The 26,448-nt window shown below is 35.7% G+C and overlaps 2 protein-coding genes and 1 non-coding gene across 10 annotated transcripts in view; 2 read left to right on the plus strand and 1 right to left on the minus strand.

The window, feature by feature from the left end:
• PHC3 (polyhomeotic homolog 3) overlaps positions 1-19,313 on the plus strand; it is an 85,069-nt gene extending 65,756 nt beyond the window's left edge. For 4 of the 8 annotated variants that reach the window (XM_061194482.1, XM_061194486.1, XM_061194484.1 and 1 more), the window contains 4 exons: positions 760-874; positions 4,201-4,333; positions 4,425-4,656; positions 10,404-11,086. In XM_061194482.1, the coding sequence (XP_061050465.1) occupies positions 760-874; positions 4,201-4,333; positions 4,425-4,656; positions 10,404-10,558 (635 nt within the window). In that variant the 3' untranslated portion in view covers positions 10,559-11,086. Of the gene's footprint in view, positions 1-759; positions 875-4,200; positions 4,334-4,424; positions 4,657-4,830; positions 4,911-10,403; positions 11,087-17,458 lie in introns of those variants that run through there. The other 4 variants (XM_061194487.1, XM_061194489.1, XR_009701348.1 and 1 more) reach the window with 3 other exon arrangements.
• On the plus strand, positions 3,420-3,526 carry LOC133094224 (U6 spliceosomal RNA). Its single transcript, XR_009701436.1, has one exon. It is a non-coding gene; the product is annotated as a U6 spliceosomal RNA (small nuclear RNA).
• Positions 19,314-20,636: 1,323 nt separating the features above from the next.
• Positions 20,637-26,448, minus strand: part of GPR160 (G protein-coupled receptor 160) — a 39,766-nt gene continuing 33,954 nt past the window's right edge. The window contains exons 3-4 of the mRNA XM_061194490.1: positions 26,236-26,350; positions 20,637-22,058 (exon numbers count right to left, since the gene is read on the minus strand). Of these exons, the coding sequence (XP_061050473.1) occupies positions 20,971-21,990 (1,020 nt within the window). The 5' untranslated portion in view covers positions 21,991-22,058; positions 26,236-26,350 and the 3' untranslated portion in view covers positions 20,637-20,970. The remainder of the gene's footprint in view (positions 22,059-26,235; positions 26,351-26,448) is intronic.

The following is a 26,448-nucleotide window of genomic DNA, read 5'->3' on the forward strand; positions in this document are numbered from 1 at the left end:
TGCTGCTGCTGAATACTTGAGGATTTAGGTGGGAAGTTTCTTTGGGTCCTGTGGTATGACTTGAAAGTTATGGATATAGAGGTGGAGGGAAGGACATTCTCATTTAACAGAGAAGCACCCTGACAAAAAGGAGCAGAGGTTAGAAGTTACAAAACCAATGGTGATTTTGAAGGTAAATGTAAATTACTTTGTTTTAATATGATAAAACTAAAAGGGACTGTTTTATAATTAGATAAATACATCTTTGTATATTCTGTTGTACATTGCAGATCTTTGAGAGTGTTAACTGTTTTAAATGCTCCTCTGAAATCAGACATCAAAATTTTACCTTCTTTTTGGATTCATCCTCATTTTCTCCAGTTAGAAGTGTGTTCTTTGCTGTATATATTGTACATAGCACAGTGTATCAAAATTCATATACTACATGATGCTTTTTGAAAGGTAGTGACTGTTTTATTTTGCACATTTTAGGTAGGTTGGATTCTTAGCAAAATGAACCTTTAAAAATGTATTGCTTATTTATATAGAGAATACTCCATAAAATATTTTTATGCAGGAGCAAGAGGGAATTGGTGGAAGTGGTTGTTTTGTGGGGCTTTGCCTTGCCAAAGTGGCTATGGATTGAAAAGTTAAAAGACCATTCCTTCTAAGTTTCCTGGAGGGTCTGAATACTAGCAGCATCTAACCAAAGTAGAAGCTAAAAGAAAATTTGCCACGATTAAGTTTTTGGAAGTTTTTTCTTTGTTTTCTTCTTTTTAGAGGCATTAGAAGAAATGGACAGTGAGTTGCTCAAGTGTGAATTCTGTGGAAAGATGGGGTATGCTAATGAATTTCTGCGGTCAAAACGATTCTGCACTATGTCGTGTGCCAAAAGGTATTTCTGTTCTCTTGAATTTCCTAGAGCACAAGCCAACAACTGCTGTAACAAAACCAAAAAACTTGTAGAGTTTACCATTAGTCAAAACTAGATATTACAGAGGAGTGATATCAAATAGGCATTATTTGGAGCTACTTTGCTATTTAGTTATTAACTTTTGCTCCGTGAAAACTGCATATTCATAACACATACAGCATAATCTGATACTGAAGTGGCAATCTTCTGGTGGTAAGAATATGCTTAGGAGAACCCCTCCTGTGAATAGACTACTAGTCCTTAAGGTGTCAAAACAATATTTGTTTTATCAATATTGAAATAACCTGGATTTACTTCGTTACATTTTAAAATGTTTCGTTTCCTTTAACCATATCCTGTTTATTTTAGGTTTCTAAGTGGGACAGCTATAGCATAAGTTCTCCACATTGTTACATTATCTGACAACAAAATGGCCTGTCTTCTAAACCTGTATTTTCAATAGTAATATTATAGGTGAATAGTATTACTATCAAAAAAATTTTTAGTATCTTCATTGATCTAGTCGCAAGTTTAGTTTACATTAAAGAACACCCCTCTAATTCTGATTATAAATCCTAATTATAGGTATTTCCCACTAAAGGTGAAGTGTATGCACAGGTTGATTATTTTGAAATTTGTTTTCTATTCCAAAAGTTATTATTCTCTCAAAGAATTTAAGATCTTAAAGATACATCCAGGGAATTTCTTGCTTGAATACATTATTTAGTATGGTGCCCCTAAAATATACTTAGTAAAACTTAAGTTAAATAACTAGTAGAAGTATTTTCCTCTAAAAATGGGTTATTGGTTTTTCAATTGTCAATCTGTTATTCAGATATTCTTTCATGTTATTGATAGTCCTAATCAAATTATGTAACTCCTATTTTAACTTAGGAGTTTTTCCAGTTTGCATGTACCACAAGAAAGAATATTGGCTCTCTGATTCTAAGGGATTAAAAACTGAGGGAGAAGGATTGCCTTTCAGAATGTTTTAAACTTCTTGACTATTTAGAAATATTTCAGGACATTTAACACACTACGATCACTCTTCTCCCAGAGGTGATTGCTCAGTTGTCCTGTTATTATACCTTTAGGCAAAGCTCTTTAGAGGTTTAGGGGTCCTAATGTAGGAAAATGCAGACGAGAGAAGAGCAAGGAGGAGAGGATAAATTAGGTCTCACCTGAGAACTGCTGTTTACATGTCTGCCTAGGGATCTGTCTTAGATATCTAAATATTTAGGGACTAAATAGCAAGTGTAAAGTTAGTCTCTCTTCTCTGTTCTGTAGTCAGCTAGGAAAGAAGTTTTGTCAGTTGATGTGAATGGAAATCAGAAACCTTTAGAGCTGAGCCCACAGATGAGCATAATGAACACGGGAGGAGCTTGTTTAATTGTCTTAGGGTAAAATGAAGTGACCATCAGGACACTTTTCTTTTTTATATTTTTAGTGGAAAAATAGCCTATTCACTCTCATAGTACTCCTTACTTCTACCTCCTGATATTTTCATAAAACATAGGTGAGGAAATTCTTGTCATTTCCCTGAAAAATCATCTTAAAGCAAAAGAGTTTTGAAAATAAGAAATTACAATGGCAGTTTTATGTGTAAAAAAAGAGGAACTGTGTATATTTTTCTTAGCCTTTGTGTAGCTTTTCAGAAATTTGTCTTAGATCATCTCTTTTCACTCTTCTTTCTAGGGAAGGGGTTGGCAAACTATGCCCAGGCTGAGTCCTTTTTGGAGCCTATTTTTGTATGGTCCCTGAACTAAGAATAGTATTTAAATTTTTAGGTGGTTGAAAAAGAATCAAAAGAATAACATTTTGTGACACCTGAAAATTACATAAAATTCAAATTTAAATGTTATTAAAGTTTTATTGGAACACATCCATGCTCATTCATTTTTTTTTTTTTAAATAAATTTATTTATTTATTTTTTGGCTGCGTTGGGTCTTTGTTGCTGCTCACGGGCTTCCTCTAGTTGCGAGAGCGGAGGCTGCTTTTCATTGCGGTGCGCGGGCTTCTCATTGTGGTGCGTGGGCTTCTCATTGTGGTGGCTTCTCTTTGTTGCAGAGCACAGGCTATAGGCATGCAGGCTTCAGTAGTTGTGGCGTGCAGGCTTCAGTAGTTGTGGCGCGCAGGCTCAGTAATTGTGGCTAGCAGGCTCTAGAGCACAGGCTCAGTAGTTGTGGCGCACGGGCCTAGTTGCTCTGTGGCATGTGGAATCTTCCCAGACCAGGGCTCGAACCTGTGTCTCCTGCATTGACAGGCGGATTCTCAACCACTGCGCCACCAGGGAGGTCCCCATGTTCATTCATTATTGTCTATGGCTGCTTTCATGTTACAGTTGCAGAGTTGAGTAGCTGTGCCAGAAACTTGTGTGGCTTACAAAGCCTAAAATATTTAATATCTGGCCCTTTATAGAGGAAGTTTGCCAGCCCCTGTTCTAGGGTGTTGGAACTCAGTAAATGGCATAGGACTCTTTTAAGCTGTCATCATGCTTTATAAAGGTCTACATTAAAAAATTTTAGAGTGTTCACTTCGACAGCACATATTCTAAAATTGGAATGCTACTGAGAAGATAAGCATGGCCCCTGCACAAAGATGATAGGCAAATACATAAAGTGTTCCATATTTTAAATATATATATATGTTAAAAATGTATATTTAAAAATATTAGACAGTCTATTTTGATAAAATAAAAATAATCTTTCAGCCAATTTTAAAGAATTATATATATTTGAATTTCCTGAATTCCTGAGAGCCATGAATTCCTTGTGGAACTTTGAAATCTCAACTTTACCTTTTCATTCCTTGATTTTAGTTATATTTGAAAAATATTTTACTAGCCATTTGAGATTTCCCCCTCTCTACTATATTAACCTCTTTTTATTAATCTCTCTTCAGAAATGATTACCTGGAAAAATAACAATTTGAATGTTTAAATAATTAATTCATAATTTCTTTTCTCCTGGAACCTTGAATTATTTTGCAGCTGGAAAAATGAGTTATCTTCTGTATTTTGCAGAGAGTTTCTATCATGCTGTTATTAGGAGAAAATATCAATACCTTGTTATAGGTGTCCAGTATTATATTGAGAGGTATATTATGATGTAAAATGAGGCCACTTTTTTTTTTTTACTGTTAGCATAATTAAATCTATTGAACACTATGGTTTACTTTCTGAGGTATTACAGACCATAATGAAATAAATGGCACTTACTGATTCACAACTGCACTTTAAGGTCATAATTAATTACTAAATGGAGTGTCCCATACATCATTTAATTTTTTTCTTACTTGAATTTCTTAGGTACAATGTTAGCTGTTCTAAAAAATTTGCACTTAGTCGTTGGAGTCGTAAGCCTGATAATCAAAGTCTTGGGCATCGTGGCCGTCGTCCAAGTGGCCCTGATGGGGCAGCAAGAGAACATATCCTTAGGCAGGTCTGTAGAAACTTTGATTCAATGTACAATACCCTTTTCAGAAATACAAGGAAAGTGCAATGCTGTATTTTACCTGTACTACATTTTCCAGCTTCCAATTACTTATCCATCTGCAGAAGAAGACTTGGCTTCTCATGAAGATTCTGTGCCGTCTGCTATGACAACACGCCTGCGCAGGCAGAGTGAGCGGGAAAGAGAGCGTGAGCTTCGGGATGTGAGAATGAGGAAAATGCCTGAGAACAGTGACTTGCTACCAGTTGCACAAACGGAGCCATCTGTATGGACAGTTGATGACGTCTGGGCCTTCATCCATTCTTTGCCTGGTATGTGATTCACCACTTTAGCCTTAATATTTGTCTTGTGCACACACAGAGGAATGATGTTAGATCCATCCACACCTATTGCACAAAAGGGTTAGAGAAGTTCTGTGTATATGTACTCATTAAATGGCATTTGGTATTGAAATGTGATCTGTCTCCTCTTGCTTATTCCCTCAGCACAACTGGGTATTTTCTCATACCCCCCAAGTCGATAAAAACTGACTAGTCCTGCTTCTGCTGTGACACCTCAGCCGGTGAAGAGATTAAAGGTGCTCTCTTCTCTTCAGTCTGATTTCTCTCGAGAGGTCAGTAGAGAGATTGAGTCAGACACTTCTTCCCTTCTGCTCTTCCAGTTTTCTATTCTATTTCCTCCTTATTTCCTGATTTAACCTTTTTAAAATGAAGTAAGAGAGACTATAATTTTTTTTTTACTTTTTTGAAAGCTAATCAGCACCTTTTAGAATATAAAATTTTGGCTTCTTTAAACAAAAACAAGCTGTTTCTTTTAAAGGCGGCTGCATTCTTTGATTCTTTGCAGTAAATAGACATCAAGAATACTTCTGAAATTAAGTAGACAACTGAAATTCAGTTATGATATTCCATTCCAGTATTGAGGGTTACTTTCTTATTTATGTTTTCTGCTCTCTCATTTGGTACTCTTTCCATCAGCCTAAGTCATTATGTTCTTTATCTTTTTTCTTTACTACAACAATAATCTTTTATTTCCACTTTCTCTAAGGGGCTGGCTACTGAAGACAGCTGCACCTTTGCTCATCATGAGACCCACACTGCTATATATGTTAAGACAATATATATTTTTTTAATCAGCAAACCTTTATCATTCACTTTGACCTTATGAATACGGAAAATAAGGTTTTAAAAATATTTGTTCCATTTTGGTTTTTCGGTGAATCTGTCATTTCTCTTGACACAAGCTTTCTAGAAAAATACATCCCCTTTGAACTTGTCTACAGACTTATTAAAATTAATCCAGCTATTTTTGCTAATTAATCTTTCTATGAAGGTGACCACTGTCTCAGAAGCAAACTTACAGCTAAAGTGTTGGGAGTTCCCTGGTGACCTAGACATTAGGATTCATCAGTTTCACTGCAGAGGCCCGGGTTCAATCCCTGGTTGGGGAACCATCCCACATGCCACGTGGTGCGGCCAAAATACAAAAAAAAATAATAATAATAAAAATTAAAATAAAGTTTTGTATGAGTGAAGAAAGTATATTCAGAAGTATTCTGCTTTTTAAAAAAGTCCCGACTTGTGATGGGTCGACTTAATGAACTTTAGATTTTATGGTGGTACAGAAACGATACACATTCAATAGAAACTGTGCTTCAGTTTTGAATTTTGATCTTTTGCTGGTGATATGAAGCACAGTACTCTCTCCTCAGGTTGGGTAGGGCAGCTCCCAGTCAGCCACGCTGTCACGAGGGTAAATAGCTGATAGAACCATTCTGTACCCATGCAACTCTGGTTTTCACTTTCAGCACAGTATTCATAAATTACATGAGACATTTAACACTTTATTGTAAGATAGGCTTTGTGTTAGAAAATTTTACCCAACTTACAGTAGGCTAATGTAAGTGTTCTGAGGACGTTTAAGGTAGGCTAGGCTAAACTATGATGTTCAGAAGGTTAGGTGTATTAAATGCATTTTCGACTTGATGTTTTCAACTTACGATGGGTTTATCAGGATGTAAGTTGAGGAAGATATATGTACAGAACTCTGAAATTTTATTAAATTATTTTTTCAATAGCTTGTTTTAGAAATGTTAAATAAGTTTTTCTTTTTTCTTTTTTTTTAAACAAGGTATGGTCACTTTTAAAGAAAGATGAAACTGTTTAAAGAAGGGATACATTTTTCATGGGAAGATTTTTAAGCATGCACCTAGGAAAACTTAGGTGTGATTTAAGTGCTGACCGTGTGGGTTTAGAATCTGCTTTAAAAAGCTGACATATTAGAGAATGGTGAGTCTTCACTGGGTGTGGTTTTAATACTTAGTGAAAAAAATTTTAAGTTTTATACCAGTCTAGATATCTTGAGAATTAACATTGGAATTGACACTAATCCCTGAGGCTGGACTTTGATTCTGTCATCTTCAGACATAGTCTCAGTCTTCCAAATGGGGTACGTGATCTGTTAGCCTGATTTCTCATTTGGCGGAAAATATTTCTTTTCCTTTGGGGAGGAGGAAAGTAGTTGGCCAAATAATTAACAAATAATAGATACTGCTGATTCTTCTATGACTTCATATGCTTTTTTTTTTTAGGGCTAGTTTTCTAATTTTCCCCAGCATCCATTTGCCACGAGACTACTCTTGGCTGCTTTATTAGAAGAAAGGCTAACTCCTTTGTCTTACTCTTGCTTCATTTGAATTGAAAAAAATTATTTCTTATAACTTGAGATGTTTGTCTTACTGAGTTCATCAAGACACTTAATTTTGTTGCTAATTGTTTAAAGAACATTATATATAAAGCAGACTGCTTTATAATTTAGAATTGCTTGCTACTGTTTAAGAGTTTGCTGAATATAACTCTGCTTTTCTTTTACCTGATTAAATGGGAGTATTTCTAAACTGCTTTGACAGGCTAAATAACAGGCTTATTTGTGTGATCAGTTAACATCTTCTTTCTCAAAGTTTTTCTCTGAATAATGCCTGTAGCTTAAGGTAAATCTCAGCCAGAAAATGCCGTTATCTTTATTTCTCTATGTTCCTCTGGCCTTTGTAAACTTCCTTTTGAGCCGCTTTCAGCTCATTCAGGGCTGGATTTTTTTTTTTCCCTGAGCTTTTCTCATGGAGTGAACAAACTTGTAAATTTTGTAATCTCTTGTATTTTGTTTCTTTCCAGTTGAGGCTAGGTTTCCCTCTTTCATCAGGGCACCTATATTGATTCCTAAAGTTTTCTCTTCTCATTGTGTGATGTCATCTTGTGAACCATCTTGGTGGGACCATGTTAGAGCTGGTATGCAGACCAGTCTCAGAGCTGTTACCAGAGTGAAAAATTATTTTCTTCTAAATTTTTGTACATTAAAAAGTTCTCTATAGGAATGGTTCTTTTTTTTCTCAGTTTACTGCAGTTATCTTCTTTAACTCTTCTTGATATAGTGAACTGCCTTTTGCAAAGATCACTTTAGTCTGTATTTGTTGATCTGTGAATCTGCAGTAGATTTGGTTTCCCTGTAGGCATATAAAGTAGGTATTGTCTAAAAACATATGACTGTTTACTGGTTTTCATAATACTGATATTGAGACTTTTTATTCTGTAGTATTGAGTGCAGGTAATATCTTTTCATCATCCTTACTGACGTTAGTTTTGGGGTGGGGTGTTTTTGTTTTAGGTTTAGCTGGAAAAGTGACTGGACATTTGTAAGGTTCATTTGGGACCCATGTCCATGTGCAGAGGTCCATGCCCATTCTGGTGGCTGCTTGTGGTGATGTAAAGCCAGCTGAGCTGACTGGTTGCTGCAGTTGGGATATGTTCTGTAATGTTCCTGGGGTGCCAGCTGTTTTACAGAAGTAGATTCTAAATATGTCAGAAATTCATAGAACTATAGCTCAGTATACCTTGAGCATCTAGGTTTTTTTAAAAAATTCATCTTTCTCTAATATGTTTCAGGAAAGCATATTTGCTTCTGCCTTTTTTTTTCCCATTTTTCTTCTTTAAGTCACTTTATTTTTTTATTTCTATACTAATGTATGGTATAAATACCCTTTTTGTGGTTGGCTTAAGAAAGTTGTGATCTAAAATTCTGAAGATAATTCATTCCTGTTTGATCATGCTGTTTCCCAACTTTTTGTTCTTTATTATTTTGCTAATACATTTACCATCTGTCTACAAGAAGACATTTGAAGAGCGCTCTGATAATACCAAGGAACAAGCACATGCTATGAATTTCTTCATGGAGAACTCCTTGTTTCTATTCCCAAATGTAGCTCTTATGGTCCTCATTACTTCTCATTGCTTCTGTTTTCTGAATCTAAGTAAGTCCTACGCTATCTTTCTCTCTCTTCTTTCCTTTCCTGTGTTCTTGTAAGTAAGACTGAAGAGAGAAGAACATTTAGTTCTTTCATAAAAAGAAGGATGAAGTCACAACTAGATGCAAGATTAGTCAGTTTTGTCTGCCCAGTTTTGAGAGCTACCTCTGGGAAAAGAAAAGGGGCTTTTCTATGGTGAGTAATCCCATTTTAACTACATAGTTTCTTTTATATGGTAAGTGGCCAAAAGCATAAAAACTTTGCATAGGGTACTTTTGAAATGTCAGTTTTTAAAAATCTGAGAAATTATTAAAATAGAGAAATTGTAAAGCTGATTGCTATATAGGAAACAGGAAGGATACAACCAACAGAGAAGATGGAAAAGAAATAACCAAGAGAAAAGCTGGCCACACAGCTGAATACAGAAAAAAAAGTTTGTGTTACTCTTACAGACAGCTCCTTTTTAGCAGATTCTGTTTTTGTTCATTATTCATTCAGTCAGTCCTTCACTTATCCAAAAATATATGTATTTAGCACCTACAATGTTTTGTGCTTGGTGCTGGGGTTATAGGGATGACATTATATAAGAGGATGGCATCCTCTTATATAAACAAGAGGATGATACATTTGCGGTAGAAAGAATAATCATTCCAGCAAAATTGTATCCAAAGGTATAATGTAACCATTTCCATTATCTTTTTCTTTGTGTTCTCCCTTAGAATGCTAATTTGAATAGAAAAGAAAGACTTTAAGCTGTTAGTTTTTATTCTTAAATTCACTTTTATAATTTTGTCTTTTATAAGGAAGCTTCCACATTTTTGCATTGTCTCCTCTCATGGTTCCTTAATTCATTATCTTCCCTGCTGGTTTCTTTACCCTTAGTGGGGAAGTTTATTAGCCTGGCTGTGCAAAATTTGGTAGATAATAGAAACGTTTGAGGTTCAAGTAGAGTGCTCACGTTGTTACTTGCTCTAAAGCACTTGGTTTACGCAGAGAGGTAAAATATTGGTTATTTGTCAAGAGATTAGCCAGCAAGCTCAAAATTTCAATGAGAATCTATGTTTTCTTACCAGAAGTGGAGATTAGTCCAGTGATATTAAGATTTGAAGTTGAAAGTACAAGTTGATCATTGTAATACATTTCAGCAATAGATTGATACTATAATTTTGATGGATTGTTTCTGTCCTGAGTGAATAATAAAAATGTTTTGGATGTGCCTGGCACATTGAAGGTTGTAAATCAGAATAAAGGTACAAATGATAATGAAAGTGGTACTTGAGAAAATATTTCTAAATTATTATTTAAATGGCAGAACATTATATCTTATTCTTTTGTACGTGTATGTGAAGGATATGTTATACAAAGTAAAGTTCTTGAGGTATAATGACTAGTTAATCCAAACTTGCTGTATGTGTGGCATGCTTTCAGGTGACAGCATTGTCCTTTTCATGAAGGTATGTTATATCTGGACTGAACAGTCTGTACATTTTACCTGACTTATAATTATTTCTGCAATATTATTTTTAGAACAAGAATTCCAAGTAAATTGCTTTACCTGGATTTCGAATTCTCACATTTTAGAATGTCAGGAAATACTCTCTTCTTCAAGAGTGAACCCAAGACTACCATCAATAAATTTCATTTGTTTCTCAGCCTGTATTTCAGATACTCAGACCCAGTGAGAGCATAATTGTGACTGTTAGGAGTAACCTCTGATTCTTGTGTATTAATTCTAACATCCTTCCTCTGATCAAATTCTAGGCTGCCAGGATATCGCAGATGAGTTCAGAGCACAGGAGATTGATGGACAGGCTCTTCTCTTGCTAAAAGAAGACCATCTTATGAGTGCAATGAATATCAAGCTAGGCCCGGCCCTAAAGATCTGTGCACGCATCAACTCTCTGAAGGAATCTTAATGGGATCATGAGGCTTTGAGATAACAGCAGTTTTATTCTTAAACAAACTTGTAAGGTAAAGGCTCAAGTTGGCCTACAATATTATCACTTATTGTGATGGATAGCCAAGCACATTGGGATCTCTGCATTAAGGCTGACATTTCTTCTACAGATATAATAATTCATTATATTGATACATTTTCATAATTAGCTAACATTGGTGAATTAATTTTACAGGTTACACACAACATTGAAAGACTTGTTATAGAGGGCCATGATATTTTTCAAAGTGTTTTACTAGATAATTTTTTTAAAGGTGATGTTTATCATTAATATAAAAAATCCTTTTGAAAGTAATTTAATGATTTACATTTCTCCTCTTTTGATTCGGTTTTCTTATACATTTTTCTACCCTATAATTTTTCTATGGGTTGTTGTGAGAGAGATAATTTAGGAGTGATTTAGGAATAATTTTGGAGTCCAGTGACCGGAATTGTATGCAGTGAGATATCACTGTATGTTTTAAAAAACATGTCTTTTAGACAATTGCTTTGTCTATAAAAAGGATTGCATTCTAGCATGAATAATACTGATCTAGAAGTTAGAAGATTTGGTTTCTATTCCAAACTTGACCAAGAATTTGGTGTGACTGAGGAAGTTAGTTTTCCTCTTAGTTTTTGTTCTTTTAGAGCAGTGGTTCTCAACAGAGGTCAGTTTTGTTCCCCAGGGGACATTTGAAAATGTCAAGGGACATTTTGGTTGTCATAGCTTAGGGGTTGGGGGGGGTGGGTTGCTATTGGTAGCTGACGTGTGGACAGGGATGTCACTAAATACCCTACAGTGCACAGGACAGCCGTCTACAACAAAGCGCTATCTGGTCCAACATGTCAGTAGTGCCAAGGGTGAGAAACCACAACGTAGGAGTGATAAATGTTGCTCTTTTTCACCCAGAGGGATATTTTGAGAAAAAAAATTTAAAAAGGGATGTAATAAGGAATACATTGTACAGTGGAAGTATTTCAGATAGCATTAATGTTCTGCTGGAGTATTTTTCCCAGTTTTATGCATTCTAGAAAAAGGGGGAAAATCGGCCTGTAAAATGAGGACTAGCATACTTAGAATTTTGACTCTCAGTATTGAGTCATGATAACAATTATCTTTCATATCTCTCTGCACTGATGAAGGCATAATATGATTATGCCTTATGAACCAGTGCACAGCCTTTGCTGGCAGGGTGATACTTTGTAGTGGCTATGTGGTTGGTCTTTGGATTTTTCTAGTGTTGAACAAGCTGGATCTAGCTAGAATGCACATTCCTTTTTCCCTGACTAAATCCTTGTACGCTTCCTGCAAAGCAGTTATCCAACTGATCTCTCTTGGATAATTGGATCTAATTTTGTATGTACATGTTTTAGGGAAAAAAATTTTAAAGCAAAACCTTTCATTGAACAGTTAGTGTTCTGTTAGAATTATGGCACTAAAAATTGTGGCAGGCCTGTGAACTTTATAGTCCTGGACATCAAAAATGTTTTAATCTTTTTTTTATCTTATCTTTACCATACAGTGGAAATGTTTTAATAATTGAAGGAACATACACAGATATTTGGCAGAAGTTCAGTAAGTGAGGAAGAGTCCATGGGTTTCAGTCATTGTCACTGATCTTTTAAAAAAGATTGTGTTATGCTAGTAGAAGACTAAAGATGTCATTAAAGACATCACAGATATTTATCTTTTGGCTTTGTGTACATTAGAGAATGTTGATTATTTTTATACAAAAATACAGCGGGTAATTTTTTTAACCTTTAGATGCCTCTTGTTTGAATGTATGCTTTGTGGGATTCTTTTGTGTAGTAATGTTTTAAAAAAAAGACATTTACTGATAGTTATGTGTAGGATTAGAATATGTAATATAGTGTAAGGCTCATGTTCCAGACCTACAATAGCTTGTAGTCTATGTCACATATTTCTGTATATCACATTTTTAATTATTGGATTACAGTTTCAAGGAAAGGTAGGTACTCTACAGTTAATTTTCATTTATTAGCAGTTAATCATTATGACAGAGTTGTCATATGCTTTGACTTTTCCCCTCATCTTGTAATTTCAGAACACAAGTATAGGTTAAGCATTAGTAGGAGATGGTCCACTGTATGAGGGCTGAAGGGCACAATGGAAAATCTCCCCTGGAATTAAAACTTTGTCACAGATGATCCACAAACAGTTCATACAGAATTGATTCTTTGGGGATAGACCTCCCTGGCAATAATGATTACCTCCCATAACTGTATTATCTATATATAGCCTTTAAGGTATTAACTTGGAACTGTGGTCCCTCTTCTGATATCAGTCGTTATGTACTTACTGAAAGCCCCTGTGCGTAGCACTGTGTTAAGTATCCGAGAAAGCTTACAAGAGGGGTTTCCATTGGAGAGCACCTTATAATCCTAAATCTTATAATAATCTTAAGAATAGTCCAGATCTTCTGCTGTCCCTACTCAAAACATACCCAGAAAATATACTTGCTTTTTTCAAGTTATTTTATTTAGAAATGGCTCATTGGCTTTTAACTAGTAGTTTTCCCATTGATGCAGCTGTTTCTTTCTGGGTGATTTAACTATCTGAATTTCAAAATTTCAGTTATGTATAATGGATATAGACGATAACACTGGGTGTCCACCTCTCTCCTGAGCTTAAAGCACAGTTTTAGTATGAAATAGGTGGGGAGAGTGCTGTCATTTTTGTTTTCCTTCATATTACTAGTTGTTTTAGGATTTTGATTGAGGAGAGGGAATGACAAGCAGAAAGGGTACATGGGAAGTTCTTCCTACTTTTGCTACCTAAGTTTGCGTTTTCTGACTTCTTTATACTGATGCACTCTTTTCCCGTTGAGGAAGAAAATCCCTACAAGTTTGAAATTTTATTTGCTTTAAGCCACGTGTTCCTAAGAAAGTACACAGAGAGCTGGTTTATAAAAGTTGTTTCTTACATGATGTGCATTTTCATCAAGCCTTGTGTAGGCATGTGTCTGACACAGCTGTGCAGCTTTGATATATAATCAGTATAAGAGTGCTGTCCCACAACCTGTCACTTTTTAAGTGGCTGGTAATTTTTCCATGATGGTACTTTTAATTTGCTGGCACATCCTCTAAACAGACATTTTTTAAAGTCCCAGTTTAAGGGCCGTCCCCTCAGAATAGAGAATGTGGAATAGAAGGAAAGAAATATTAGAGAAGGAGCTTGAGAATGGTGGAGAAGCAGACAAGAGACCTGGCACTTTGTTAGTTTATCCCACTTCAGCGCTGAACAAATTTCTGCACTTTTGAAGTTAATATTCATGTTTTACCTAGTTCTAAATAGACATTATTTTTTGTAGGTAGCCCACTTTATTTTAATTTTTGACATAGCTTATCTTCCCATATCCAGTGTAATATTATAGTCAGACATTTATTCAAATACCAGTCTTGGACTGAAATCTGTCCGAGTGCCCCATATCGCTGGCTTGTTCAATTAAATGTTATAAAGTCTCATTATTTGCATTTGCAGGGTTTTGGTAGCACCATGGCACAAGTATGGTAAGGAGGCAATATATAGATTGAGTATAGTCTTAGGCTGTGCTTGCATGTGTGTAAACAATCTTGGAAAGAATAAACTATTGCACATATATGGGAATGATGCTATCCTCATAGCCATATCGAGTGGAAGAAATCCCTGGCTGGACACACTGTTAAAACATTTCAAAGATATATTTTCAACCAGAACAGCCTGGTTATATTTTGTGGTTTGAAGATCCTCACCCTTAGTGAATGGCAGGAACTCATGCTGCCTCTGGGCAATGGGCATTGAGCATTACTGCCTAATAGGATGAAAGAGCCTCACTCCCCTTACCTCCTCAAGCCCCAAGGAAACTGTGTGAAAACTTTCTTCTTAGAGAGACGCTTTGCCTGAAAATCCCTACAGAGGACTTTGTAGTAGGGTTAATTTTAGGGAGGTAACTGGGGCAGGAATTTCTAATACCTAACAGTCATGTCTTCGTAAACCCTCTGGGCAGTGGAAACTGGCCGTTTATGTACAATGTTTGCTCAGTCTGTTTCCTTTGCAGGACAGGTAACTATAACGGGGCCTTGGGGAAGGTTTTCTAGGGGAAAGGACAGGGAAGTGGAGGAGGAGACAAACGGGGAAAAGCATTCCAGACCCAAGAGGATAATATGGTTAACTGAGTGAGGTTGTGTAGTATAGATATGGCCATCAGTAGTTCAGAATAATAAATTGTAATGGTTGGGTCCCAGTTATAGCAATAAACAGAGTATAGTTTTCTTTATGTCAAGATTTACCTGTAATCAAACTCATTCTTTTACTCTCTTTGTCAAGAGATTCTGCCCTTAGGAGCATATTAATAGTTCCAATGACACATAAATTGGTGATTTTTGACTTCTGAAAAAGGTGACAATTATTATAGTTGGAGAATATTTGTCAAGAACTCAAAGGTTAATTGTTACAATTGAGTTATCAGAATTATATAGAGGAGAGAGTATCCATTGTCAGATACTACAGTTGAATCAACCTTGTGGACTGTTACAAAGAAAGGCATTTTTAAGATAGTGTTTTGTTAGGTTGTATCTCAGTCTAAGAGTTGGATGACTAAGAGCTATAGGGTTCTGTTTATTAGCGTGGGTTTCAGTAAACACAAGCCTACCTCTATTTCTTTGATGCACAGTAGTGTGGATCATGAAATGAACTGTTTAATCTACATTCATCAATATTGGTATTTTCTGAATCTGTTTAGAGCATTTGATTTCATCTTAACAATTGTGATTCAATTAAATAAGCACAAATACAATATTAGGGAAAGTAAATATGCAATCTTATTAAAATTTAATTTCAACCTATTATAAGCTGTACATCTTAAAAAAATTCTTTGGGAAGATATTCCTCTTTTGTTAGAAGTTCATAAAATGTATCATTATATAGTTTCCCTCATAGCACTAATATAAGCCATTTCTTCAATAAAAAAAAGTGTTGAAAATTATATTATCTTCTTTGGAAAAAGTTTCCTAAAATTTTAAAAATTATAAAGTTTTACATATTTTTTTCAGAGCTTATTTAATCTACTTTAAAATAATACTATGGTAAAGGTGTTTTTTTGGAAGTTGTAAAGCACTAACACAAATATAATTTTTACCATCATATTCCAGAGCAAACCGTCTGGCTTTTCCTGAACTTTCACTTTAGTACAAGTACACGAGAAGGGAGACGTGCCCTCCTTCTCAGATCCGAAGCTCAGCTTCTCTAATGAAAACTCTCCCATTCTGCTCTACCACATGAACACACACCTCTCAAGTGCCATGTTCATGGGAGCTTTGGGAAATGTTTTCCACAAATGTTTCTTTTTTTTCCCTTTGTATAGCTTGTGAACATTTAATTTTACTTAAAGGTGACAATTTCAACCTCCGACATTAGAGAAGAGGTACATTTAAAAAGTATTTTTTTCTACTGCCTTTGAAAAGTACAGTTGCTCTCAGTGATACTGGTGGCGTCAGTATGAATCCATAGAAAAAGAAAACCTGTGCAAAGGTCTTAAAATGTATTGTTTAAAAGAAATAATAAATGAATTTTAATTTGGAAAAAAGAAATCTATATAAATCTAAAGCACTATTATGCTAACATGGTATAGTTTTAAATGTAAGAGTAATAAAAGTAAGTCCTTCTAGACCACCTATTTAAATTCACTCCAGTAATCTTAAGGTGGATAGTAGCCGTCTTATTGACTTAAAAATTATACTTTAGGGACTGTTATCAGTGTTAAATCCTTGATTTTGTGGAGCTTTAATTGATGGAGGTGAAAAAGTTGGGGTTTATAAGAGCGGTGGGGAATGGTAGTGAAATGAACATCAACATATGCTAGAAAAAGGAACTCTTTTAGTCTTGCCTCAAGCAAACCAGATGTATCCATTGCTTAAAATCTTTTAGAATGCTTATGTTAAAGCCATAATTTTGTTTTAGGTAGTACTAAATAATTACTTCAATAGTAAATAATAGATGCACATAATCATTAAATTAACATGATAAATGAAGATAAAACACTGGCTGGGAGACTGGGGTTTTACTTCTAGTTGGTGAATTAGCTGTGTGACACCTTAGGCCATTACTTAGCTTTTAACCTGTTTCCTCTTCTGAATATACAGCATGGAGCCTGTACTACTCAAAATGTTGATTTTGTTTAAAATCATCTTTAAGCTATATAAAACTACAATTCTAGGCCACATAATGGGGTATTTTTAAAAGTTGCTCCTACCTAATTCTCTTTTATCTTAATTCTCTTAATTTCCTTTCTTAATGGTTCATTTCACACTTAAGAGCTTTTGCTAAAAGATAATTATTTATTAAGCATCTGTTTCCTGGGTCACCCACAGTCTTTGTTCTCCTAAGGATTAAGGTAGAAAATTCACACAGATGAGCAAATGAGGACGTTTTTCTGAACGCTTCTTGCTGAACCACTGAACATGTGAACACATCTGAACATTGTCGTTCATTCATTTACCCGTTCATTTAGCAAACCATTTGAACATTGTGCAGTGTGTGGTATACTTAAGGAACTAGTAATAAGTAAACAAAATCCTCTCTTCCCCCCATTTTTGATTGTGGCTTGAATAAACATGGATGTAATTATTATTACTTAATGTACTGAATGTAAAGTTGGAACTAAGAGGGAATTTTTATGCATTGGGTAAAGGATTAGGCTAGGTGATATCTAAGGGATCTGAGTGAATCACATCATAATTCCTGTAACACATTTTGCATACTAATCCATATACCTGATTAGGTTACAAAATTAAAGGTACCTAATATTAGGTATTTACATTTTGAAACTGTTGTGACAGCCCATATTTCTCAGAATTATTTTGACACTTGAATCTATTCCAGAGGTGTTGCTATATGCAGGGTGTGTGACAGAACTATACGAAGAAGCTGGTGCTGATTACTGTACATTTTGAACTACACCCAGTATTGACAGTGCAGTCACTTCTGAAAACTGAAAAATCTCAGAAGAGCTTGCTGAACAGGTTTGGTTTTTATTTTGTTTTTGTCTTTTTAAAGCAAGAAAGATTACATAAAATTGTACTATTACCACAAATATCTACTTTCTGGAAAGCACTCATATATTGCATAGTAAAAGGGTTTCCTTTAAAATGCAGAACTGGTAAGCAGTAAAACAGTTTTGTGCTTGGAGCTTGAATTTACAAGTATTTGGGGAGTAAATATAGAATGGGAGAATTGATTAATTGGCAAGAAGGTCCCTTACCACCCAAGGATTCTGTGAATTACATTGTGATTTCCTATTGACACAACTTTACATATTAATATCACTTGATACTAACATTCTCCATAAAGATACAAAATGAAAATAAATTAAAAAGATCTTTTATGTATCATAGTTACAGCTTTTTAAAGCAGGAAAATGTCCAAATACGTGTTAGACTAGAATCTATAATAAAGTGTTTGTAAACAGGAACACTAACATCCAAGTGACCAGATAGTCTGGGTTTAAAAAAATTTTTCCATGGTACTGGTTAAAACTTTTAAAATATTTTAACTTAACATAGTTTTCCAAATATTTTTACTGTTAAAATATCTGTTACATAAATACTTTTTTGTATGTGTATTCTAAATTTTTAAAAAATCAGTGGGAGTGTGCAAAGATGGTATAATTTTGGACATCTAATTTCTAAGACATTTAACTAGATTCCCAATCACCTCATTCAAAAGCTTGGTCTTTCTGTTTTTTCCATAGGAAAAAAAAGTCAAAGTAAGCTCCAAAAAACTATCCTCAAAGTAAGGGGTCAGCTTGTGCTGTAGGTCGGAGTTGTAGGCAGCAGTGTGCAGGATGGATACTGACACTGGTGTCAGGCATTTCAAGCCTCTTTGTTGAATTAGTGCTTTTTGTCTGCTGGCTTGTTGAAAACATTTTTTGCTGTTGACTTAACAAAGGCAAATTGTGATAAACTTTTAAAAATTTTTATTTTTGATGCTTTATGCACATGTTAACTGATTTTTTAATTCCTCCTTTTGCTTCCTCCCATTGTTCTAATTAAATAGGACTTTCATATTATTAAAACCTCAAACACTGACCCAACCAGGATGAACAAAGCATCACCAAGGGGAAAGAAAACATTTTTTTATCTTTACAAAAAACAAATGTTAAGATTATATATAGATGTATTCTTTATGTTGGATATTGTACTAGAGTCCTCCTTGCAGGGAATGAAATAGTTTTAGCACTCTTAGCATTAGCGTTCCTAGCTTGGTGTCTATAGCTACAGTTTTAAAATGTATAACCTGACAATGAAGTTAATTTTGCATTATAAGAGCACACCATGATCTATGTAAAAAGATTGTCCATTTGGTGTATTTTTTTAAAAAAGAGAAAGCACTTTCATATTAACAGTAGCATGTGTATGAATTTTAGATTTTCATATTTGTTGTGTCTGTATTCAGTGAAGTAAAATTGAACATTTCAAATGTTTGTTGATGGCAACATTAACTGTTAAATTAAAGCACCTTATACTCTGCTGCTTAAACTTGCTTGTAATTGCACCTTTGTTACCTGCACATTTTCACATAGAATATTGTTGTAACATTGCTTCATGTGGGTCTGGATGGAAGGTTAGTGGGCCTACAGGATCATTTATTTATATTGTTTATATTACAATAATATATTGTAGACCAGTTGTAAGTTCATTTCTTTACAAATAAAAGCCTCTTCCATTTGGCTGGTCAACTGAATAATTTCTTTTTTTCCTTTAAGCTTGTGAGGCATGGGGCATCTTCTAAGTAAACAAACAGCTTAGAGGGGCTTGAAATAGTTATACATTATCCAGATTTAAAATCTGCAGAGAGGATAAGTCTTTACTAATTAAGTAAAATATATTCTTAAGTATCTCAGTTCCACATATGGCCAATTAGAAAGCCAATACATTCAGAAGGAAAGTAACACAGAGAAGTTGAGCAGGTTTGTACATTGACAAATTAGACGGTATCTGTGTAGCTTAACTCACAGAGTGATTTCAGATTTTTCTGCCGTTTAGATTGCTTCACTCCAGTAGTTCTCAACCGGGAACAGTTTTGCCCACTGAGGGGAGTATGGCAGTCTCTGGAGACATTTTGATTGTAGTGACTGGGAAAGGAGGTTCTACTGGCACCTAGTGGATAGAAGGCAGAGATGCTGCCAAACATGCTGCAGCACACAGCACAGCTCCCCCAACGAAGGGTTATCCAACAGAAAACTCAGTAGTGCTGAGGGTGAGAAACCCTACCTTCACACCGTGGTATGTCGCCAATGTGATTACGGGTTCTCTCTCATGCAAATATATGAGATAAGTTACAACTGAAGATGGATCTGTTATGTCAGGGAAGAGACCTAGTCACCACTCCCAGTTCTGTAAGGTGAGCAACCAAAACTTTTCTTTTAGGAATATTTGCGCTAAGAACAGAGATATATTTTTTTAAATTAGCTTAATTTATTTTTTTTTCATTTACCATTTTAACCACTTTATTTTTTTAAAAAAATTTATTTATTTATTTATTTATTTATTGGCTGCATTGGGTCTTCGTTGCTGCACGCGGGCTTTCTCTCTAGCTGCGGCAAGCAGGAGCCACTCTTCGTTGCTGTGCGCGGGCTTCTCATTGCGGTGGCTTCTCTTGCTGCGGAGCACGGGTTTTAGGCGTGCAGGCTTCAGTAGCTGCCTCACGTGGGCTCAGTAGTTGCGGCACGCGGGCCCTAGAGTGCACAGGCTGCAGTAGTTGCAGCCCACGGGCTCTAAAGTGCGCAAGCTTCAGTAGTTGTGGCTCGTGGGCTCTAGAGCGCAGGCTCGGTAGCTGTGGCGCACGGGCTTAGTTGCTCCGCGGCACGTGGGATCTTCCCGGACCAGGGCTCAAACCCATGTCCCCTGCAATTGGCAGGCGGATTCTTAACCACTGCGCCACCAGGGAAGTCCTAAAATTAGCTAAATTTAAATTGCACTAATCATCTTTCCCCTTATTTTAAAGAATATTTACACCAAATTATTTAAAGAAAACAATCTTGATTTTCTTGCTCTAAGTGTAATAAAATGTTTATTTAAATCTGAAAAGTTGGCAGTGAATCACAGATTTACCTAACAGTTTGTATCCAGTAGTTTTCTGGGTAACACAAATATCAGTATGGTCAACAGGTATAAATATTTCTTATTGGAAATATTTTGTTAAAAAAAAAAACCTAATAAATAATATCACAATCCCAAAAAGACACATTCTGAAAAGGTATGAAAGTTTGGGATGCGGGGGAGAGCTTTCAGTTCAGTTCATTCTTTATATGTCCCAAGTCATCATTCTTTCCCATTTGTAAAATTGTAATTCTTGTAGCTGTTTGTTAGTTTTAGTTTTAACATGGCAACACGTCAACAAATTATTACTGATATAGGCTTTTCGATTTGCTCAAGATTATGAATTGTAAGTGGAATGAAGCAGCATTTCCAGTTGACAAATGGATCCGCAGGTAATGCCATGTTTCTAAAATTAAGTTTGTGACAGTTAAACCAAAAAACTGTAGCAATGAGAAAACTATTGACAAAGTACAACCACGGAATGTTCATCTCGATGTACGCTGGAATCTGTACTTTAAGTAAAAGGATAATTATTTGCAGTAGTACAAATGGTAACCAGGTACCAAGAAAACAGACTATCAACTTGGGCAAGAGTGTTTTTTTAGAGCTCACAGTGTAACTAGAGTGGGATGAAAAGGGAAAATATAGGATAGTCTCATTCATATAGGAAGTTATCCTAACAGCCTGTACCAAGGTAATAACTTCTGACCAAGAGGTTATAAAAGCCATAAATAAAATCATCACCATGGAAAATGACAGCCAGTAACTCTGAATGCTAATGTAGAAAGGACACTGTTGATAAGAATAAACATTCTGTGCCTTCAGGCTTTGGTAGATAGCTGGATCTCCCAAAACATAAGTAAGGACTGAAATCCAAATTAAAATAACTGCAAAGAAATAAAATACTTTTTGACACTTAAATGGAAGCTTGGTGGCTTTAGAGAAATTCAGGTAATAATCTATACAAGCTGTCAGAAAAACTGGATAATGCAAAAAGCCGTAAGTAAAAGAAATAATTTGAGTAAATAGGCAGATGTGGTATTTAGTAAACCTAATGCCTAAAAGTACAAAATCCCTGAAATAGGATATAATGGAAATATTCACCAAAAGTAGAAGATCAGTAAATGCTAGTGAAATGCAAAAATATTCCATAAAATTTTGATGGGTGTTTTTTCTTCTCATTCCTAGTGTGAGGATATTTAATAATATTTTCCCAAGTGTAATCAAGAATAACAGACAGTTACCATCTAGGGGCTGATTTGTTTGATGTAGCTGGTACTGAAAAGAGCAGTTCTCTGAAGTAAGAGCAGTCATTTTTTTTTCAGTTCAATTTCAAAGGCCTGCTGCTATAGTAAAACAGTGCTTCACTTTATTTTCCATCCCTGCAAAGAAAAGTGAAGAGAAAACCTTGATGTTATCTTGATGCTATCACTGATTTAAAACTTTACAAAGCAAGCACCTCATCTCAAAAATCTATTTTAATCCAATCATTTCCCCAAATAAACATATTTCTCATACTTATAGAATACAGAATATGATCAAGAAGAATTAATGTGTATACTCTCGTCACTCTTTGAGACCCAGATGGTCCAGAACTCTCAGATCTATAACCAAACTGTTTTATATAAATTACTAACTTCTACATTAATAACTTGTTGAAAAAAGGTAGAAAAAACACTTATCTACCAGAGCCAAAATACAGGCTTCATATAGCTGATTCACTTTGCTGTACAGCAGAAACTAACACAACATTATAAAGCAACTATATACTCCCATAAAAATTTTTTAAAATGACTGAAACACTCTTAGAAATACATCTACTATAAAAACAATCCATGTTTTATGTCATCCAATTTTATAACTGAAGAACTGGGAATAATTCAGAAACAAGGCATAGAAACTCTGTGTAGCTCTAGAAAGAGGATCTAGGATACCTGATTTTCACTCCCTTACTCTCCTAGAAAGAGAATAGTTCCCTGGAAATAAAAACTGAGATCCTTCTTTCCAAAAAACTGGAAGGTTCCTGCATTAAGTCATGACATAATCATGAGATCATTCTACTATTAACTATGTTGTGAATAAGATATCACGTTGATGGTTTGAATTTTCTCCTTTGGAAAAAAAACATTAGCAAGTTTGACTTCTAAAAATAAAATACATTCCAAGAAAATACAAATATATATATATATTTTATATATATATATATATATATAATATATATATAGGCTTCAAATAGCAGCCTGATAGGAATACTCAGAATAATCCACTGATAGCTGTTGACTCAGTCCCACTCTGACACCAGACATTACCCGTTTTTGTCTTTTCTGTCCATGAAATTTAGATAATGCTTATGAGGCCCCTTTAGTATAGCTGGTTTCAAAGCTTTTTAGCTGCAGGATCATCATTCAAATAAATCTCTGAAGCTCAAAGATATAAAACAGATGGTTCAGCTGAAAATCATGAAAATATTGGTTAAGGAAAAAGATTCATCAGGTGTGGCACCCGGAGAGATGAAAGAATATAGGGAAGGAGTAGGGATACCTGAGAACGTTAAGAATTGCTAGGTAAGGGCAAAGGAACAGGAGCTGAGCTTGAGTGATAAATGCATTCAAAGCAGGAAAAAGATGATGAAAGGGAAAGTTCAAAGAGGAAGAAATCAGGAAAGGATGGAAGAAAAGGAAGGAAATTCAAGAAATTTAGCCTAAAAAAAAAAAACCCCACACAAATTTATCCTTAAAAAAAAAAAACACACACAGTTGACCCAAAGTTGTTTCTGCAAGACTGTTCAACCAGTGTTTATAACAGCAAAACAAAACCCAAACAATAAGAAAAAACCTACCCATGAATGTCAACAATTAGGGATGCATTAAAAGTGATACATCCGTATGATGTACTGATGTACTATTATGCAGCCATTAAAAATGTTTCTCGGGGGGCTTCCCTGGTGGCGCAGTGGTTGAGAATCTGCCTGCCAATGCAGGGGACACGGGTTCGAGCCCTGGTCTGGGAGGATCCCACATGCCGCGGAGCAAGTAGGCCCGTGTGTCACAACTACTGAGCCTGCACGTCTGGAGCCTGTGCTCCGCAACAAGAGAGGCCGCGATAGTGAGAGGCCCGCGCACCGCGATGAACAGTGGCCCCCGCTTGCCGCAACTAGAGAAAGCCCCCGCATAGAAACGAAGACCCAACACAGCCAAAAATAAATATTAAAAAAAAAAAAAAAAAAATGTTTCTCGGGATAGGAAGACTTAGTTTTCACTCTACCTTTTCTATACTTGTTAAATGTTGTTATGCCTTGTGATTTTGTTACATGTTAAAAAAAAAAAATACCATGATAAATTTCCACAGTATGTTTACTTAAGTGAAATGCAGGATAAAAAATTATGCAGCAACATGTCATCTAATTTTTTACAGATATTATACATGTATAGAAAAAGACTGAAAAGATACATATCAAGTTATTAATATGGTAGTATTAGAGGTTTCTCTGATTTTCTCAAAATTCACAGAAAAAAAGTAAGGGAGTATCAAGTCTGAAAAGTAAGAAAACAATTTGCCTACAGATAACTGATGATTAATTTCAAGGAAGTAGTGAGGATACTGTCTGAGGGTAAAGAAAAGAGAGGGAGAGGGCCACCCGTTCTGTTGACAGAATGAACCCTCAGCTGACAAAGAGTCTCTCCTAGTTGAGAAGAGAATTCAGCTCTCTTCAACTAGGACAACTTTTGAGCGTCTGTATTTGTCTTTTCATTGTCCAGTTTTAGCAAGAATATTGCTAAGTCGGTTTAGGCAGAATCTCTCACTCTCAATATCTGACCAGGTTCCTCATCCCCATCATCCTTTAGCTTAGGTGATGTCTAATCACCTTGACCTGCCTTCAGCAAGAATTCTGGTAGGTCAGTTTCACCAGAATCCCCTCTTATCCCCTGATGTTTCCTTGGTAACAGTCCATTCACTGACCTGACCCCCACCTTCTTCCTTGGGTATAAATTCCCCCTTTTCCTTGTTGTACTTGGAGTTGAGTCCAGTCTCTATACCCCCCCGACCCCAACTGCAAAATCCCATTATTGTGGTCCCCACACCTACTGCAGTCATCTTGAATAAACTCTGCCTCATTGTTCTTTAACAAGGATCATAAATAATTTTTTCTTTAACATATTCTCATGGCCATCAATCTACCTTGTCATTAGCTAAGTTATTAAGACACACAAATAATGTATCTATTTACACACACGTATATGTAAAGACAGTTATAAAAAATCATCCAATACCTATTTTCATAACTATAGGTTATAAAAGAACAAATGAAACAAGTTGTTTTGTAAGCTCAATTTTTTTCCTATACTCAAATATACTATATAGTTTAACTTTACCCTCTCAGAAAAAGTTCCATTCCAGATTTGATATACAGGGGCACAGAATCATGGCTGCCACCTTGACAAACACTACTGGCCTTGGATAAGGAAACCTGGGTGGAATGGTAAGACCATATGAAGTCCTCCTTGTGCCAACAAAAAAAACAGGCTTAGTTTTAAATAGCAAATGTTGGTTCAGAATGGGGGTGGGGAAGGGAAACGATGTGGGTTCATATTTATAAAGACCCACTTATTAAAAAGCATGTTTAGGATAAAAGAAAGAATTATCAGTATAAAATGACTGTACCCTTTACAGTCCTATCCAAAATTAAAGCTAAGGAATCGTACTTAAGTAGGCGACATCCAAGGGATGTTTCCTCAGTTTCCATTTCACCACTGACTCTCCAAGTGGAGCTGATTGGAAGGCCAGGACAGCAGGCCTGTCCCTGCAGGAGGGAAGCAACCCTGAGTGTCTCCTAGGGGCCAAGGAAGTGGGGCAGGGGCGGGGGGTCAGCCACAGCCACCGAGGCACTAACCAAGGACCTCTTCAGAAGAAGATGGGGAGAAAGAAGACAACAAATCTGAAATGGAATATGTAAGAGAATCATAAAGCTGGAAGAAACTTCAGAGACAAGAAAGATAAGGCCTAGGGAAGATATGCAACTTGAGGCAATAAAAAGCAGTCAAAGGGACTGTATGGAAAAATGTATGTTGGAAAATGAGGTTTTGGTCGTTTTACAATGGTTCCTGAACACCATAATCATGGAAACCAATGAAAACTTTCTTAGATGAAAATGTTAAACCCTACTTACTCCATAGACCACTGAAAGTATTCAAAATTCCATTATTTTGTTCTTTAAAAAAACCTCCCCATAGAAGACAAAAAGCCTTTGATGGGCTACCCATCCCCCAATTCTCCCTTGAAAAATGTTCACATTAACTACTGGGATGCAAAGATTTATGAAGATATCCTTTTCCTGCATGATGTTTTAAACTACTTATGAATCAAGTCATGCTTCATATACAATTTAAGAAGTTAATGTGCAAGTCCTTTTCAAGGCATCTTTGGGCTTGCTGTGTGATCTGGCCAGTTTAGAAGTATTAGTAGGGCCTGAGGGAAACAAACCATGACTTCTTTTCACTGACCCAGTCTCTGCTTTTCCACTTATAACCCAATTAATTCTTAACAACACACCATACTTACTCTGCTTTCTCCAGTAGGTCTTTCTTGGCTGATCTTCCTATTTTACTTCAGTTTTACTGCCTTTAATTATCTCACTTTTGGTTCCTGGCATACCAAAATGCCATGTGAATAAGCTCTGTGTGAAAGATAGAAAATAAAATAACTGTCATTAATAGCCACCCAAATAACTGGAGTTCAGTGTAACTGCCTCCAGATCTCTGCTTAGAGAAACTG

Source organism: Eubalaena glacialis, chromosome 6, assembly GCF_028564815.1.
Source record: "Eubalaena glacialis isolate mEubGla1 chromosome 6, mEubGla1.1.hap2.+ XY, whole genome shotgun sequence".
NCBI lineage: Eukaryota > Metazoa > Chordata > Mammalia > Artiodactyla > Balaenidae > Eubalaena > Eubalaena glacialis.